This window comes from Peromyscus maniculatus, chromosome 1 (assembly GCF_049852395.1).
Source record: "Peromyscus maniculatus bairdii isolate BWxNUB_F1_BW_parent chromosome 1, HU_Pman_BW_mat_3.1, whole genome shotgun sequence".
Classification (NCBI taxonomy): Eukaryota; Metazoa; Chordata; class Mammalia; order Rodentia; family Cricetidae; genus Peromyscus; species Peromyscus maniculatus.
In genome coordinates this window covers 87706035-87725592 of record NC_134852.1, presented here as the reverse complement: position 1 = coordinate 87725592, position 19558 = coordinate 87706035, and the positions used below count along the sequence as shown (strand labels likewise).

Below are 19558 nucleotides of genomic sequence, written 5' to 3'. Positions count from 1 at the left end.
GAGGACCGGGGTTGACCTGGTAGACTCAGTCCAGGCAGGTCCATTCCCCCCTCCCAGACCGAGCCAAGTGTCCCTGCATAAGTCCCAGGATTCAAACAGCCAACTCATGCAACGAGCCCAGGACCTGGCACCAATGCACAGCTGCCTCCCAAACAGATCAAGCCAAATGACTGTCTCACCCATTCAGGGGGCCTGATCCAGTTGGGGGCCCCTCAGCCTTTGGTTCATAGATCCTGTGCTTCCATTCATTTGGTTATTTGTCCCGGTGCTTTATCCAACCTTGGCTTCAACAATTCTCGCTCATATAAACCCTCTTCTTACTCACTAATTAGACTCCCAGTGCTCCACCAGGGGCCCAGCCGTGGATGTCTGCCTTCAGATTCCTCAGTCCTTGGATGGGGTTTATGGCACCACTATCTGGGTGTCTGGCCATCCCATCACCAGAGTAGGTCAGTTCCTGCCGTCTCGCGACCATTGCCAGCAGTCTTTTGAGGGGGTATCTTTGTGGATCTCCGTGGGCATCCCTAACTCTCTGCTTCCTCCCCTTCTCACCTTCTCATGTGGTCTTCATTTACCATGGTCTCCTATTCCTTGTTCTCCCTCTCTTTTCTTGATCCAGCTAGGATCTCCCACTCTTTCCCTCGACTGTCGCCCTTCATTGTTCCCACTCATGACCAGGCTATTCATGTAGATCTCGTCCATTTCTCCGTGTCTTTTTTTGGGGTCCCGTTTTCCAGGTAGCCTCACTGGTGATGTGAGTAGCAGTCTAGTCATCCTTGTTCCATATCTAGCATCTTCCTATGAGTGAGTACATACCATATTTGTCTTTCTGAGTCTGGGTTACCTCACTCAGGATGATTTTTTCTAGATCCATCCATTTGCCTGCAAACCGTGTGATGTCGTTGTTTTTCTCTGCTGAGTAGTATTCCATTGTGTATATGTGCCACAATTTATTTATCCATTCTTCAGTTGAAGGGCATCTAGGTTGTTTCCAGGTTTTGGCTATTACAAACAATGCTGATATGAACATAGCTGAGCAAGTGCTCTTGTGGTATGATTGAGCATTTCTTGGGTATATGCCCAGGAGTGGTATAGCTGGATCTTGGGGGAGATTGATTCCCAATTTTCTAAGAAAGCGCCATATTGATTTCCAAAGTGGTTGTACAAGCTTGCATTCCCACCAGCAGTGGAGGAGAGTTCCCCTAGTTCCACATCCTCTCCAGCATAAAGTGTCTTCAGTGTTTTTGATCTTAGCCACTCTGACAGGCGTAAGGTGGTATCTCAGAGTTGTCTTGATTTGCATTTCCCTGATGATTAGGGAAGTTGAGCAATTCCTTAAATGTCTTTCAGCCATTTGGGATTCCTCTGTTGAGAATTCTCTGTTTAGTTCTAAAGCCCATTTCTCAATTGGACTGTTGGTCCTTTTGATGTCTAATTTCTTGAGTTCCTTATATATTCTGGATATCAGTCCTCTGTCAGATGTGGGGTTGGTGAAGATCTTTTCCCATTCTGTAGGCTGTCGCTTTGCCTTGTTGACCGTATCCTTTGCTCTACAAAAGCTTCTCAGTTTCAAGAGGTCCCATTGATTGATTGTTTGTCTCAGTGTCTGCGCTACTGGTGTTATATTTAGGAAGTGATCTCCTATGCCAAGGCGTTCAAGACTATTTCCTACTTTTTCTTCTATCAGGTTCAGAGTAGCTGGATTTATGTTGAGGTCTTTGATCCACTTGGACTTAAGTTTTGTGCACGGTGACAGATATGGATCTATTTGCAGCCTTCTACACGCTGATATCCACTTATGCCAGCACCATTTGTTGAAGATGCTTTCTTTTTTCCATTGTACACTTTTGGCTTCTTTGTCAAAAATTATATGTCCATAGGTGTGTGGGTTAATGTCAGGGTCTTCAATTCGATTCCATTGGTCCACATGTCGGTTTTTATGCCAATACCAGGCTGTTTTTATTACTGTAGCTCTATAGTAGAGCTTGAAGTCGGGGATTGTGATGCCTCCAGAAGTTGTTTTATTGTACAGGTTTCTTTTAGCTATCCTGGGTTTTTTGTTTTTCCATATGAAGTTGAGTATTGTTCTTTCCAGATCTGTGAAGAATTGTGTTGGTATTTTGATGGGGATTGCATTGAATCTGTAAATTGCTTTTGGTAAGATTGCCATTTTTACTATGTTAACCCTGCCTATCCATGAGCATGGGAGATCTTTCCATTTTCTGAGATCTTCTTCAATTTCTTTTTTCAGGGACTTAAAGTTCTTGTCATATAGGTCCTTCACTTGCTTGGTTAGTGTTACCCCAAGGTATTTTATGTCATTTTTGGCTATTGTAAAGGGTGATGTATCTCTAATTGCCTTCTCAGCTTCTTTGTCCATTGTATATAGGAGGGCTACTGATTTTTTTGAGTTGATCTTGTATCCTGCTATGTTGCTGAAGGTGTTTATAAGCTTTATCAATTCCTGGGTGGAATCTTTGGGGTCACTCAAGTATACTATCATGTCGTCTGCAAATAGGGAAAGCTTGACTTCTTCCTTTCCAATTTGAATCCCCTTAATCTCCTTATGTTGTCTTATTGCTCTGGCTAGAACTTCAAGTACTATATTGAATAAGTATGGGGAGAGTGGACAGCCTTGTCTCGTTCCTGATTTTAGTGGAATTGCTTTGAGTTTCTCTCCATTTAATTTGATGTTGACTGTTGGTTTGCTATATATTGCCTTTATTATGTTTAGGTATGTTCCCTGTATTCCTGATCGCTCCAAGACTTTTATCATGAAGGGGTGTTGGATTTTGTCAAATGCCTTTTCTGCATCTAGTGAGATGATCATGTGGTTTTTTTCTTTGAGTTTGTTTATATGGTGTATTACATTGATGGACTTTCGTATGTTGAACCACCCTTGCATCCCTGGGATGAAGCCTACTTGATCATGGTGGATAATTGTTCTGATGTGTTCTTGGAGTCTGTTTGCCAGTATTTTATTGAGTATTTTTGCATCAATGTTCATGAGGGAGATCGGTCTGTAGTTCTCTTTCTTTGTTGCATCCTTGTTTGGTTTAGGAATCAGGGTAATTGTAGCCTCATAGAAGGAGTTTGGTAATGTTCCTTCTGTTTCTATTATGTGGAACAATTTAGAGAGTATTGGTATTAACTCTTCTTTGAAGATCTGGTAGAATTCTGCGCTGAAACCATCTGGTCCTGGGCTTTTTTTGGTTGGGAGACCTTTCATGACTGTTTCTATTTCCTTAGGGGTTATTGGACTATTTAAATAGTTTATCTGGTCTTGATTAAACTTAGGTATGTGGTATCTATCCAGAAAAATGTCCATTTCTTTTAGGTTTTCCAGTTTTGTGGAGTAGAGGTTTTTGAAATATGACCTTATAATTCTCTGGATTTCCTCAATGTCTGTTGTTATGTCCCCCTTTTCATTTCTGATTTTGTTGATTTGGATTCTCTCTCTCTGTCTTTTGGTTAGTTTGGATAAGGGCTTTTCTATCTTGTTGATTTTCTCAAAGAACCAACTCTTTGTTTCATTAATTTTTTGTATTATTCTCTTAGTTTCTAATTTATTAATTTCACCTCTCACTTTGATAATTTCCTGGCGTCTATTCTTCCTGGGAGACTTTGCTTCTTCTTGTTCTAGAGCTTTCAGATGTGCTGTTAATTCACTAGTGTGCGATTTCTCCAACTTCTTTATGTGGGCATTTAGTGCTATGAATTTCCCTCTTAACACTGCTTTCATAGTGTCCCATAAGTTTGGGTATGTGGTGTCTTCATTTTCATTGATCTCTAGGAAGTCTTTAATTTCTTTCTTTATTTCTTCCTTAACCCATTGGTGATTCAGTTGAGCATTATTCAGTTTCCATGAGGTTGTAGGTTTTCTGTAGTTTTTGTTGTTGTTGAAATCTAGCTTTAAACCATGGTGATCTGATAGAACACAGGAGGTTATTCTGATTGTTTTGTATCTGTTGAGATTTGCTTTGTGGCCAAGTATGTGGTCGATTTTAGAGAAAGTTCTTGGGGTGCTGAGAAGAAAGTATATTCTTTCTTGTTAGGATGGAATGTTCTGTAGATATCTATTAGGTCCAATTGGGTCATGACATCGGTTAAGTCCTTTATTTCTCTGTTAAGTTTCGATTTGGGAGATCTGTCCAGTGGTGAAAGTGGGGTGTTGAGATCTCCCACTATTAATGTGTGGGGTTTTATATGTGGTTTAAGCTTTAGTAATGTTTCTTTTACATATGTGGGTGCCCTTGTGTTTGGGGCATATATGTTCAGAATTGAAACTTCATCTTGGTCAATCTTTCCTGTGACGAGGATGTAATGTCCTTCTTGATCTCTTTTGATTGATTTTAGTTTGAAGTCTATTTTGTTGGATATCAGGATGGCTACCCCTGCTTGTTTCTTAAGACCATTTGATTGAAAAGTCTTTTCCCAGCCTTTTATTCTTAGGTAGTGTCTATCTTTGAATTTGAGATGTGTTTCTTGTATGCAGCAGAAAGATGGGTCCTGCTTTCGTATCCATTCTGTAAGTCTATGTCTTTTTATAGGTGAATTAAGTCCGTTGATATTAAGGGATATTAATGACCAGTGATTCTTCATCTCTGTTATTTTTGGTGGTAGTGTGTGTGTACTTCTCTTCTTTGGGGTTTACTGTTGTGGCTTTATGTATTGCCTGTGTTTTCAAGTGTGTATCTGACTTCCCTCGGTTGGAATTTTCCTTCTAGTGCTTTCTGTAGGGCTGGGTTTGTGGATAGGTGTTGTTTAAATCTGGCTTTGTCTTCGAATGTCTTGTTCCTTCCGTCTATGATGATTGAAAGTTTTGCTGGGTATATTAGTCTGGGCTGACATCCATGGTCTCTTAGTGTCTGCATTACATCTGTCCAGGTCCTTCTGGCTTTCAAAGTCTCCATTGAGAAATCGGGTGTTATTCTGATGGGTTTACCTTTATAGGTCACTTGGCCTTTTTCCTTGGCTGCTCTTAATATTCTTTCTTTATTCTGTACATTTAGTTGTTTAATTATTATGTGTCGAGGGGACTTTTTTGGGGGGTCTAGTCTGTTTGGTGTTCTATAGGCTTCTTGTATCTTCATAGGCATTTCCTTCTTTAAGTTGGGAAAGTTTTCTTCTATAATTTTGTTGAATATATTTTCTGTGCCTTTGAGTTGGTATTCTTCACCTTCTTCTATCCCTATAATTCGTAGGTTTGGTCTTTTTATGGTGTCCCAGATTTCTTGGACATTTTGGTTCATGACTTTGTTGGCTTTAGTGTTTCCTTCGACTGATGGAACTATTACTTCTACTGTATCTTCAATGCCAGAAATCCTCTCTTCCATCTCTTGCATTCTGTTGGTTATACTTGCATCCGAAGTTCCTGATCTTTTACTCAGGTTTTCTATTTCCAGCATTCCCTCTGTTTGTGTCTTTTTTATTTTTTCAATTTCCCTTTTCAGTTCTTGGGCTGTTTCCTTTGTTTGTTTCATTGCTTTTTCATGATTTTCTTTCAGTGCTTTATTGTTTTCTTCCAGGATTTTAATGTTTTCTTCCAGGACTTTATTGTTTTCTTGGAGGACTTTATTGTTTTCTTCTAATTTGTTTGCCCTTTCCTCTACTTGTTTACAGCGTTCTTCCAATTTTCTTGTCTTTTCCTCTACACAAGCCTCTACCTTCTTCATGAAGTTACTCATAAGGCTACTTTCTTCTGCTTCTTCCAATTTTTGGTGTTCAGGTCTAGATGTTGGAGGCGAGCTAGGTTCTGGTGATGCTGTATTGCTCTTCATTTTGCTGTATGTATTTCTGCTTTGACGTCTGCCCATCTCCTTGTGGTTCCTTCTTGGTCTTATCAGTGGACTTGTTTCACAAAGAGCTGACAGACTCAGGAAGACTCTCTCTCTTGTCCAAAAGGGAGTTCTCTTGTCCAACTCTTTGGTCCAGAAGGGAAGTCAGGGGCAAGCTCTGGTCCAGAATGGCAGTCGGGGACAGGCTGGGAGCTGGGGGCCGGTCTCTAAGTCTCAGGAAGTGGCTGGGGTCTTGGGCAGATGGGCGTGGGGGCAGGGCGCGGAGACTGCAGGGGCTGCCGGGGGCTTGGAAATGGGGATCCCTCCCGGTGGGGCTAGAAGGGGAGCTGCCCAGTGGCCAGAACCTGGTGCCAAGTTGGGCAGGCCTCTCAGGAGTGGCTGGTGGCCAGGGATGGGGTCCGGGCTGGACCCAGGCACTCACCTCTGGTCCAGAAGGGAAGTCGTCAGGGGCAGGCTGGGAGCTGGGGGCCGGCCTCTAAGTCTCAGGAAGTGGCTGGGGTCTTGGGCAGATGGGCGTGGGGGCAGGGCGCGGAGACTGCAGGGGCTGCCGGGGCCTTGGAAAAGGGGATCCCTCCCGGTGGGGCTAGAAGGGGAGCTGCCCGGTGGCCAGAACCCGGCGCCAAGCTGGGCAGGCCTCTCAGGAGTGGCTGGTGCCCAGGAATGGGGTCCGGGTTGGACCCGGGTACTCACCTCTGGTCAAGAAGGGAAGTCGTCGGGGCTAAGTCTATTTTTAAAGTGTATGTGTTTCACTGTAAGTGCCTGTCAGTATGTGTGTAAATAATCCTATCATACATGTATCTACACAAATTTCTTGGCTTATACTCCTTTCTGCAGAACTAGATGCCAGAACAAATGAAGCACTGCTTGGAGATTGATATTAGAAAGGATTTTAATCCAATAACCCTGTTTCTATCAAGTTTATGATCATGAGTAGTTAAAGAAGTTTTAAATCAGCACAACTGTTGGAAAACTAGTTTCTAAATAATACATATGACTTTTACAAGAAATGAAAGCAAAAACAGATACATGAAGGGGGAATAAATTAAAACAAATATCAACTTTTTCAGTGCATAAACACACACAGCAATATTTGATTCCTGAAAATAAAAAGCATTAAAGCCTCACAACAGAAAGGCTTAGAAAGAGCAAGGTGTTTGGGCCACACTGCCCGTGTTTACATTCTGACTATGCTTTTGTAGAGACTTAAATAAATATTATCCTCCTTATGACTCAGTTTTTCATCTTTGAAATTCATATTAAAATAATATTCCCTCCTTCACGCAGTGGTTGCTAACTTCAGAGGAAAAAAAAAAAAACAATGTGAGAAAATATCTATTGCCAAGTGGCACAAGTCTATAATGCTAGCACCTTGGAAGGCTAAGGCTGACCATTTCAAGACATGCCTGATCTACAAAGAGAGTTCAAGGCCAGCCTGGGAATTTAACAAGCCTCGGTCTCAAAATAAAAGATTTTAAAAGGTGTTTTTTATTGAGATTCTAATATGATTACATCATTTCCCCCACTTTCCTTTCCTCCCTCCAAACCTTCCCATATACCCCTCCTTGCTCTTTTTCAAATTCATGACCTCTCTTTTCATTAACTATCATTATGGGCCTGCAGATAGATAGATAGATAGATAGATAGATAGATAGATAGATAGATAGATAGATAGATAGATGATAGGTAGATAGGCAGGCAGATAGATAGATAGATAGATAGATAGATAGATAGATAGATAGATAGATAGATAGATAGACAGATAGACAGATAGATAGACAGGTAGATGGTGGATGGATAGATATAGGTGATAGATGATTGTTACTTATATGTATGTTTTCAGGGCTGATCATTTGATATCTGATAGCCAAATGATGTTCTCTCCCCTGGGGAAGACTATTTCTCCAGCTCCCAGCATTCCTTAGTTGCTTGTAGTTCTTAGTTATGGATGGTGCCTCCTGAGCTTTCCCTGGAGGGGAAAAGCCTACCTCGCATTGTTGTTCTTGTTCAGGTCATGTTTAAGCAGTCATGCTGATGAGACTTTATGGTGTAGTTTCTGAGATTATTAGAAGACATATTCTCACAGAAAACTTCCTCACCCTCTCTGGTTTTTACAGTCTTTTCACCCACGTTTCCCACAACAACCCCTTGGCCTTAGGTGTGGGAATTGAATTGTAGATGTATCATTTGGGACTTGACTCCATAACTCTGCATTTTGTTGGTTGTGGTTTCTTTAATGGTCTCTGTCTGTTGCAATGAGAAGTTTCCTTGATGTGGTATGAGGATAATAATTATTAGGCTAGGCCCTAAAGAAGGATATGCAGAGTGGAGAGGTTAGATGAGGTGAGTTTTGTTTTGTTTTGTTTTTAATGTTTTATATTTTTGCCTAAGGAGGTAGCTCAGAGGTAGAGCACTCGCCTAGCATGTGCAATTCCCTGGGCTCAATTCCTAGTACTGAGTATAAAAAGTTATGACCTAAAATAAAATGAAAAAATAAAAGCAAGGTCTGGAGAGATGGTTTCATGGTTAAGAGGGTTTACTGCCATGGCAGAAGATGTGAGTTTCATTCCAGCATCCATGTCAAATGGTTCACGGGTCTGACACTCTCTTCTCACCCCCACGCCTGTGCTCATACCCCTATACAGACACACATACATATATATCATTTTTCCTAATTGTCATGTAGGAACACTCAATGCTATCTGCTATTGTTGGTGAAACAATATTAACTTCAACCATGTTATAGTGAAGAACTAAAAATGAAGCACCGGTCGTTTGCAAACAGTCAAGAGTCGGGGAAACAACTCAAAGAAAATATGGTCCACATTGCACTTGAGAACAAAGACTGCAGCAAAGCACAGAAAAGAACATCTCCTCCTCAAATGACAACCATAACCAAATAGGTTGTAAGTATAAATGGGTTAAATCAGCCTTATTAAATGACAGGAACATTCCGATTACTGCTTTTAACATTCTCATGCATGTTGTCTATAAGTGGTATTTTTGAAAGCAGCTCTGTGTATATGAGAAACACTCCTAAATTATCTCTTTATTTTTGTTTGCCCAAACTCTAACATTTTAAGGGAGAAATATTGGATCTAAGAGGGAATGTGAACATAAATTAAAGCAGGCAAGGCAACAATAATATATGACAAAGTCATATTCCAGATCAAGTGCATTAAATGGGATTTTAAAATCTTATTTTGATAAAGGGCACAATTCACAACGAACATATAAAACTCATAAATCTTAAGAATCAAATAACATGGTTTTGAAATATGTAACACAAAGCAGCAGAAAGAGAAAAATGACACCAGGAGTGGGAAACTGTAAAATGGCATCACAGACTTGGGTAAACAGGAGTGGCAAAAACAGTAATACAGGGCCACTGAACGGTGTTGCCATTTACGGAGTTGTCATAACAGGGACCATGTTTTATTTAATTATTCTCAAACATCCATGAAACGGGGATAGCAATTAGTCATATATGAGGCTATTAAAATTCACTGCATTTCAACAAAAAGAAAAATTATGTAAACCACATTTCCTGATCATTATTAAGAGAAATTAGAGCTAAATTTAAAAAAAAAATGGTCTTAAAAATAGCAAAAAATACAACAACTCTTTGGGAAATAGAATAACATTTTCCTAAGAGAAGCTTACTGAAGAAATATATATTCCAAAAAGGAAACCAGTCTTGGGCTATTAGCCCAAGCCCTGTTGTAAGACTTAGATGTGTCAAGGTGCAGATTAATATTCAGATGTTTGCTTAGTATTCGCAAAAGCAAAGAACCTGCCCTGCTGCCTTTCCCAAAGTGCATTCAGTGGGATGTTAATAAATGCTGGAATATCTAGTGAGCCAGAGGAGGTGAGTCATTCAAAGCCTGAACACTAGAAATGGTAAGTTAAATACTATGAAAATATCTTCATGCTGTGGAACTTCTCATCTCCTTTACTATGTACAGATATCCTGTGAGTGCCAAGAATAATGACTGGCACTCGGAGCTTCATGAATCTATATGCCCCTAGACTCTTTTTCTATAAAGATTTCAGGAGGGCTTGCAAAATGGCTCAGTAGGTAAAGGTGTTTGCTAACAAGCCTGAGGATCTGAGTTCAGTCCCCAAGACTCAAATGATAGAAGGAGAAAACCAAATTCTCCAAGCTGTTCTCTGGCTTCCACGTGGGCACAATGGTCCACATGAGTACATGTACATACACACACTAAATAAATAGGTAAGTGTAACTTATAATTTAAAGATTTAGGGAATTGGGGTGTTGTAGAATACACTTTAGGAAATATTATTGCTCCAAAGTGTTCTGTGCATCAGACTCTATCTTTCTATTGTTTCTCATGTCATCATAACCACAAGGGTCTTCACTGAGATGGACCAGGATGATTGACAGCCTGCCAAGGAAAAGCAGTGATTATAATTTTGTGTTACAAATAACTCACAGAAGTTTAGTCCCTGATACCAAACAATAAAAAATAAATGAAATGATGGGGCTACAGTACAGCTCAGGATAGTAGAACATCAACTTGTCAAGACTGCAGGAGACCCTGGCTTTACTAGACGGCACTACCGGATATCATAATAATTGTATTAATAATTAAACCTAGGTTTTAATGCTCAGTTATGGGAGGCAAGTTCAGTTTTCCATTTGTCTATGGAAGTCATCAAGGACAGTTGCTTGTGAGTCAACAAGTGACAAAGACATTGCCATGCCAGGGAACTTGTCCTTCCCAGTGTGCTTCAACCTGCTGCCCACCAGCAAATGCAGGAGTAACAGGCTTGAATTTCTTTCATTTATATTACACGTGTAATTATCACTAGCATCACAACCCTCCAAATGCCTAGTATATATTAACTTAAGCTCATTCCCATGAACTGTAATTTTCCCATAGCCATCACCCACACCTCTCAATGAAATATTTGTCCCTTTGGACCTATCACCTAATGTGCATCAAATATGTAACACCTCCAACTCCAAGGGGATTATTTTGGCTCTAGTCACACAGGCAATGACTAAGCAGTCAACCAATAAAAAAAAAATTCTGTGGATTTCCTTTAGCTCAAATGGCTTTGTCTTGATCTCCAGCTGAAGGCTCCCACCTCAGGTCCAGAAAGGCTTTCTTAATTGGATATTGTTGGAATCCTTGATGGGAGAAGCAGGGCCTATGAATACCAGTGCCAAGTGATGCTAATTACAGCCCTGTGGAAGCCACAGGGGTGGGTTTCTTTGTGAAAGCGGCACCTAGTTCAAAGAAATTGCTGCAACACCCAGAGAGGTTGGCTCCTTAAAGAGAAAGGCCTGTCTGCAGGGAGATCAAGCAGATAACCTTAGCCTGGGGCTGTATCCAGAGTCCTTGGGCTTTCTTAAAGTGCTACAACAGCCATGCCCTGGCTTCAGCAGGCCACTCTGCTGATGGCCACTTACAAAGTGGGAAGCACTCAGCTCTAGAAAAATCATCTTTTCTTGTTATGATCCCCTCAGAACTGCACTTTCTGGTGCCCTAATTTAGGGGAAAATAAGCCCACCCCTAAAGACATGGCCTATTTTATTTTTATACTGCTTACTTTACTGGGCACTTCAGTACACTCAGCAGATAATCAGAACGTCTCATCACAGGAACAAATAACACCTTTAAGTAAAAACCTAAGCCAGAGAGCACACTGGAAGTTCCAGACATGCTTTAGCCAAGCGCCCATCAGACAAAAGCAGCCCCCCTAACTTAAAGGGAATTACCTCTGTTTTGTTCCTGTGATATTGCTGATAGGTACAAGCACCTGGTGAACACCTTGAAAACCCCTACCACTGAGAGATATCCTCACACTCCAGGGGCTAACTCTAAGAATAAGGGGGGGACATTTGTCATTTATAAAGAGAAGAGGGCTTTAATATCCATTATCCATTAAAAAGTAAAGATAATAAATAACCACTGTGATGAGGACATCATTAGCCTTGTATTTATTTCCTTTTGCTCTTCTTCTATTTGAACTTAAATACTTTCTGTCCTAGTATAGACCACATCAGTGCTCTAATGGTTACCAACTAGAATTGATTACTGGAGTAGGCACTTTTAAATTTCCATCTATCAATGATCATACATTCATAATAGCCTATATATCAATGCCATTTTGCTTCCATTTTATAGGTGTGAAAATTAAGTTAGGAAGAAGTTTAAAACTTTGCACATCGCTCCAATGCAAGAAAACACAGAGCCTAGATTCATCCGTGTCCATCTGACTTTTGAAAATTGTCCTTACATTGTGACTCTCATGGTGTGAGCTTTCCTGGGAAGGTGTCTCAAGACACATCTACTCCCCAGAGGGACAGAGGCCACTGACAGAACAAAGAAGTGACTCCTGCCCAAGACCAGCTTGGTGAACCAATGTGTTTATTGGGGTTACTTACAGGTGTATGGGTGACTCAAGGTAGCAGTACTACTGAAGGGTCCCTGGTCTCAGTCAGCCTTCTACTTCTTATTCACTAGCACCCCCAAGACCACATGTAGCAGGTGCATGCTGGAGTGAAGACAAGTCTCAGATAAGGGGATGGTGGCCCTCCTTCTTTAAGTTCCTTACTAGTACATCATAGAACCCTCTGTTGCTCTTACTTTCTTGCCTTGACTGTTGGCCAAGGTGTTCCATAGCCACCATAGCAACTATGCTTCACGACTGCCTACATTAAAGTCTTACCTGGAGAAAACAGCTCTGCCCCAACAGCTCGGACACCTGACATTTTCCTGCTCTTGGGCAAAAGCCTGTCCTTCAAACACATCTTGGCTCCTTCATGGTCACCTCCTCGAAACCAAGACCCTACATCAGCATCAGCCTTTTGTTTTGGCCCCTAGGTCTCTGTCAATTGATTATGTGACAACACTGATTTATAGCTTGCCGGATGCTTCTTTGATCTACCACATGGAAGCCAACACTTCCCATTTGATGTCTCTGAAATTCTCCATTTATTCTGAACCCTTTATAAAATGGAAGATAGGTACATATGAAATTCTTCTCTTTTCTCTCTCCTACATTCCCTTATGTCTTTCTCTTACTCCTTTTCTCATCTCTGAAGATGGTAGCAACATTTTCTTCACTAAGTATACATACCAGGGAAAAGAAAAAACAAAAAGCTCTGCTCCAATAATCTACCCCTTACAAGCTTTATTACGCTCTCTTGGTATAGGGATCCCACTTATGCCAACCTTCCTTATCTTTTGCCAGCTTATGCAGATAGAAGTTCTCAATGAGATTCCATCTCCTCACCTCCTAATCCATCCAAAATTGTCTTGGAGCCTCATTTTCAGGTGGTACCACTGCTCCACTTATACCGTCCATACCATCATCTCAGTACTTTAAAAGCCAATACTAACATAGCTGAGCAGTTTTTTCAGCTACTTCTATCTTGATATGGCTGACTGAAACCTAACTCTTTGTTTGCTTCAGAATTATAATATCCTATTTCATTCTCTTAGCTTTATTTTAACGCTGTAATTTGCACAATTATCCAGCAGAATTGCTGGCAAGCGTCTGGAAGATATCAGTTTGAAAGGACCAAATACTGATTCTCTTATTATAAGAAAAAAATAGTGTTTTTAAAGTTTGAAAATTATAATCACAGTAAAAATTTCCAGCATATGGTCCTTTGCTATGAAAATGTTTGCAATTATTAAGCATGATCATTGTTACAAGAGATTCATAATTCTATATGAAAATTTATTTCCCACCCCTCAACATAAGCCTCAAGTCACATGCAGTTAATTCTATCCTTAGGGCATCATTCACATTAGTTTGTCATTGATCAGTTGGAAAAGAACTGTTTTAGGACATGTTCAAAAATAAAAATGACCAGTTTGTGTCCCAGAATGCACTCATTCTGCTGGAGGTGGGAAGAAGAGTTTCACAAGTGAAGCCACAGTCAATTACACTCCTAACCTAGAGAGGACGAAGACTATCAGTCACTAGAAATGTGAAGCCTGAAATTCAGAGAATTTTTTTCACTTTTCAGATAACAGATTACTTTTTTTTACCCTATTCTGCTCATTTAAGAGGAAGAAGCCCTTCGAGACACATTTTTCCTGTCTTTTCTTATTAAATTTTCTCAAACTTCTATAGTTAGTAGAAACAGACCAAAATGCCAGAAATCACTTAGCAATCTCATCAATCTATCTATCCATCCATCATCTATCCATGTATCAACTATCATCTATCCATCTATCTTCTATCTATCATCTATCTATATCTATCTCTTCTCTATCTTCTATCTATCTATCTATTTATCTATCTATCTACCTGCTTATCTATTTCCATCTCTTTCCTCTAAGAAGAGTCTTCTTTGCTGGTTCTTTTGTCAACCTTGAAAATGAAATTCTTTTCTCTTGATCTCATTTACTTCTCAGTTACTTGTAAGTTGTTAAACATGAGATCCTGTGCTCTAGTAAGACAAGCCTCTAGAAAGCAAGTGGCCCAGAGACCTGAATCAAGATGTAAGCCTGATTCCAGTCTCTGAACCAGCTTGTAGACACTCACCAAGAGTCTATCAGAGCATCCTGAGATAAGTGCTAGACTATATTTGATTAAAGAAAAACTTGATAGTATTCAGCTGAACCACAACCACAGAACTCAGTATTTCAGATAAAATCCTTGAGTTGTTGATTTAAGCTCAGCCATCAGATATATCTTTATCCTCACAGAACTCAATGACTATACATACTTATAAAACTTATCAAACTGGATTTTTAGTAGCTATGGAATTCAATAGCAAGCAATTACACTGAGCTGATCCCTGAGCAGAGAAGTCCACTGGATTTATTCAATGTGACTACAATATAGTAGGAAGGCCACAGGGACTAACATAAAAGACCTGTGTTCTAGCCCCCCCCCCCCCCCCCCCGCTTTGCCACCAGCCACATATCAGACCTTTCAGCCTCAGTTTATGCAACTATAAATGTTAGAGGTGAATCGGACAAGCCCCCAAACTCCTTCGAATGTTTGTTTTATACTCACCTCCCCCAAGGACCTCCTCAGGGTCCAAGGTAGTCTAACAAATGGTGGTGGTACTGGGGTGTCCTATACCCATGTCTCTTCCTACAGTGGTAAAAGCAAGCAGTTGTGCAAAAGTGTATCTCCTTCCACAGTATACTCCATACACAGGGCTTTACAATCAAGACCATACACATATGGGAAGGCACTCATGAATCCTGCCTGTTGTGTGTCCCCAAAGGCAGCAAGCATGTCTTACAACAGGAATGGCTTGTTCCAGCATAATGTGAGATGTGCATTCCTTAGATTAGCTTCTTGAGCTCTCTAAGGGGGACACACAAATAACACTAGTTGTGCTTCTTCTGCAGTCTGGAAAACAGTAAAAATATCTCTGTAGGCAAGACAACATATGGAAAGAGGACAGCTGCAACATGTGAAGGGCTCAGCCAAGTGGTTTAAGTGTGCCTGCTCCATGAGGAGATTTTTATTTATACCAAAGCATTCCTTTGGAAGGGTTGTTATCTTGTCCTATTCTTTATCATAGCCTTAAAATGAAAATGTTCAACCTTCAGGCTGAATGCTATACACAGACATATACATAATATTACGAATATGGCAGTAACATTTTGTATTAACATAAAATAAAGGATAAAAGCATCTTGTAGACAATATTGTAGCTCATAATTCCAGAAGAGAGTTATGAAATAGCTAGGGGAAAGTGATAGTTTGCTAACTTTTGGAAATGATAGGAAACAGCATTGTCTAGGCATAAGTTTACTCAAAATTGTCCTATGCAGGGGCTTCAAAACCAGGAGTAACTGTGAGTCTGGCTGGTTTATGCTGCACTCTCTACATAAATCACCATGGCCACTGGATAGACTAACTCAGACTCATGGACACAGAATCTCTTTCCTCCCATCTGCCTCTCGCATCTAGTGAGGAATCCTTCGCTGCATCTCTGCCTACTTTGACCCTAATTCACTACCCATCTAACAACTTCATCCTCTACTTGTGAACTTACTAAAAACAGCCCCTAAGAAGTGACCGCAGCTCCTACTCTCAACCAGTAGACAACTTGGGTCTTTAGAACGACACTGACCATGACCCAGTCATGCCCTCCAACCAGGGAAAGACATGGAACATCAGCCAAGTTAGTGACAAAAAAAAACTCACTGTCTTAGAAAGGCACTCACTCCCCCTGCTCACCCTGATGCCAGGGTCCCTGGAATATTCTCAGAAAAACCTCTGAGAGTCCCTTCTCTCTTGCCAGGGTAACAAAGTGATAGGACGTTACCATGAGGCTGGAATAGGTGTAGGGATAGTGATAGGCCAGGAAGCAGGCATCCTCATTGTGTGGAAAGGTGACAGCGAAGGTGAGGGTGTAATAGTGCTTCCCAGATGCTCCATCCACGGTAGCTGCATTCAGACGATAGTGGTTTCTAAAGAAAAAAAGTAAACAGAGTTCTAAATGCCTTAAAACCTCCTGGATTACATATTGACAAGAGAACAATCACTCAACGATCAAAAAACGCTTGTGGGTACAGGGAAGGGAATTCACTGCCTGCTCATGTATCCGTTCAGCCACACATAAGCCTGACCCAGTGTCTCCCACTTGTGATATACGTGCTGTGGCTTCCCTTGCTGCATCTGCAGATGAGCACTACCTAGTCATTGTACTGGGAAACAGAGGACGATGTAAGCAATGCTGTTTCCTACTGTCCTGTTGCAGACAGCCACCCGGATTATGGTTCCCCCGGTCCATGTCACTCTGCACAACCATATAAGGCCCAGCTGATTCCTTTCATTTTGTTTTATTTTTCTGTGTCATGTCCAAAAGCTGTATTTTGTTCGCACATCGCCCATCCTCTAAGCATGATGTCCTTCCTGCTCCTTCTTCTGTGTTGTTCTGAGGTTTGGAGGGAGTGATGTAGGTTTCCCATTCAGGGCTAAACAGAACCACCATTTATTCTTGGTGCCTTGACCATTTATGAGTCTCTGCATTAACTGTCTCCAGCTGTAATAAGACGCTCCTCTGATGAAGACATAATACAGCACGAATCTATGGATAGCAATCAACATGCAGCTCACACTCCTTATGTCTGACAAATGGATTTATAGCTATCACTGCTAAACACCGAATTCCATCTCAAAATTCACACGTGTCCTCTTTTGTTACTACGGTAATAACTCATTTCGCAAGTGAAGAAATGAAATCTTGGAATAACTAGTTGACTTTAAAGCCAAGAACTTCCTGATACAGAACTTGAACCCAGATTTCTCTAGCTGAAAAGACTGTTCTTTTCACTGAACAGTAAGTTCTTACCAAAGGAATGTCTTTGTCATCCCAAAGGTGACTCTACTTCTTAAAGCTTGAGAATGCACATTTACCTTTGTCAAAGATGAAGAAGCAATTTTGATACTTCACAGAAGAGTATCAGAGTAAATTGCACCCAGAAGTACATTCCAAGCAATGTTTTCCGTACACGCTGCCAGTTACATTCTCGTTTTGCTGTAGATGTTGAGACAGCTGTACAGGCTTTCCTGAGAAATGTCATCATCCAGGCTGCATGATAATGCAAAGTACACATAACACCAAAGAGGCAATTCCACCTTTGGCATGACATTAGCTTGCTGCCTCATTATGAGGTTTTAGAGGTTTGGGTGAATGAGAAGGAAGAAACAAATTATTATTTGAGTGTTCTTGTGAAACATAGAAACTAGGTATTCTTTTCTGCTTTTAGCTGTCTTCATGATTTCCTTACCAACAATAAGCCCAAAAGGCAGTTGTATACAAAAAGAGCTAATAGCACACAATCATATTTCCTGTGCTCTTTGTGATGTTTCAATATCTTTATTTATTTAATGTTCCAATATTTATAAAACTAGGGGTAGGTGAATGAAATGTTGTCAGTCCTTCCAGCAACAGCCCAATATGCTTTGCTTGCTTCAGCTTCTGTCCACATGGCAACCTTGAGCCTTTCATTCTAGGGGAAAGAAGATACACACACCCCTTAACAACATCAGGACCAAGCAACTGTCTCACACACCTTCTGAATCACACCAATAGAGTCTATTTCCCATGCCCTTCAGAAATAGCTTTGAAAGAGTATCTACCCCCATAGTGTTATCTAGATCTTGATATCTAACTGAATCTGTTTTTTTTTTCCAGATTTCCCCAAAGTTTTGAAGTTTCTCCAAAAGCTAAGACTATGGTTATTAGAAAGTACGCAAAGAAGCAGATGGCAGCCCAGAAGGCATGTGAGGCACATGTGTTCTGTCTTTATTTATTTTCTGATTGCACTTGCAAAGGCTCTAATGAAAAGGCACGTTTTCTTTATATCTAGCTGAATAACAAATAGGTACTGGTCAGTTACAGCTCCTAACCAAGGGAAATGAGCCAGGGACACTGCATTACAGCATGAAAGAGTGTCCCAATCTATAAACAATACATAAGCGCTCGCACACGCGCGCGCATGCGTGCGCGCACGCGCGCAAACACACACACACGTTCATGAATATGAAAACAGGTAGAAACATGATCAAATGCCTACTGTCACCAAGTTCATAAGCAATGGGGACAGAGTCAGCATCTTGACATGAAAATAACAAACTCACATAAAAATCAGCTGTAGTCATCTTCTTTGGCAATGGCCTTTCTGTTTTGTAGGTCTACCTGTGAACTATGAAGAGTAGCAGATGCATGCAGCATTAAGTATTGAGGCTTTGTAGGTTGCCCACTGTACACAGAAGTCACATCACAAGTACATTTGCCCACCACAAACTCAGCCCTCCTCCACTCTGCTACAGAGAGCAAGAAAGAGGGGGAAATGAAATCTCTGTGTCTGTCCTTATGTTCTTCACCATTGCAGCCAGCCCTGGGCTCCAAGGAAAGACCAGGTCCAGTGGAATGGAAAGAGAAATAGCATGATCTAAGTCCGTGGTTTTAAGATACCATGATCCAAGTGATAGAAGAGAAGAATCCAGATGGCAGTTTTGACTATCTGAAATCTTCTCACACATGTGTGCATGTAAACACCACAACACACACACACACACACACACACACACACACACACACACACACATACACACACACACTCATCTTTCACATTACCCCTATAGACTGAGGGCATCAACTTCCTCCCTGGCAAACTAGCCTTTTCCAAGGTGGTTGTATCCTGTTAGGGCTGAAGGAAATGGGAAACCAAACATCAGCTTATAGAGAAGGAAATTCAGCTATAGGAAGTTTTCCTGCAGCCTCTAGTGAGGAGTCTAATTTCTGGATGAATCTAAAAAAAAAAAATGGCTGACTTTACCCCTAGAAACTTCTCTTGTAATTACACCATAGAGGGGTAACAATGCTTCCAGACGATGTTTTTCAGAGACCTTTGACGGTGTGTCTGTTAAGTCTCTAAAGTGAAATGTGGCTGCCATGATTCAACTTGTTCATGGTAGAATAAAATCTACCAATTAGTTGTTTTTGTTTTCTCCATTACAGTGTGAACATACTGAAGGATGTCTTCAAGGCAGTAACATTCAACCTTCCTACATTGGCTGCTTCCAATGTTACAAGGGCATAGGAAGCCTTCATCGTCACCTCCATTTCTCCTGTTCCCTCTCTTGGCTCAAATGCTTCCCCTTCCAGGAATCCTTCTCTAACATCCCACATAGTCCACTGACACTTGTACCTCCCTCGCTGCTGGTACCTACCGACAGTACCAGGTTTATTCCTGTGTGTGTTGTTGGGCTTGGCATTTGTGTGTCTTGTCTGAACACAGCAA

The 19558-nt window shown here is 40.9% G+C and overlaps 1 protein-coding gene across 1 annotated transcript in view; it reads right to left on the bottom strand.

The window, feature by feature from the left end:
- Agbl1 (AGBL carboxypeptidase 1) overlaps nucleotides 1-19558 on the bottom strand; it is an 835836-nt gene that overhangs the window by 635223 nt on the left and 181055 nt on the right. The window contains exon 16 of the mRNA XM_076545344.1: nucleotides 16072-16216. Within this exon, the coding sequence (XP_076401459.1) occupies nucleotides 16072-16216 (145 nt within the window). The remainder of the gene's footprint in view (nucleotides 1-16071; nucleotides 16217-19558) is intronic.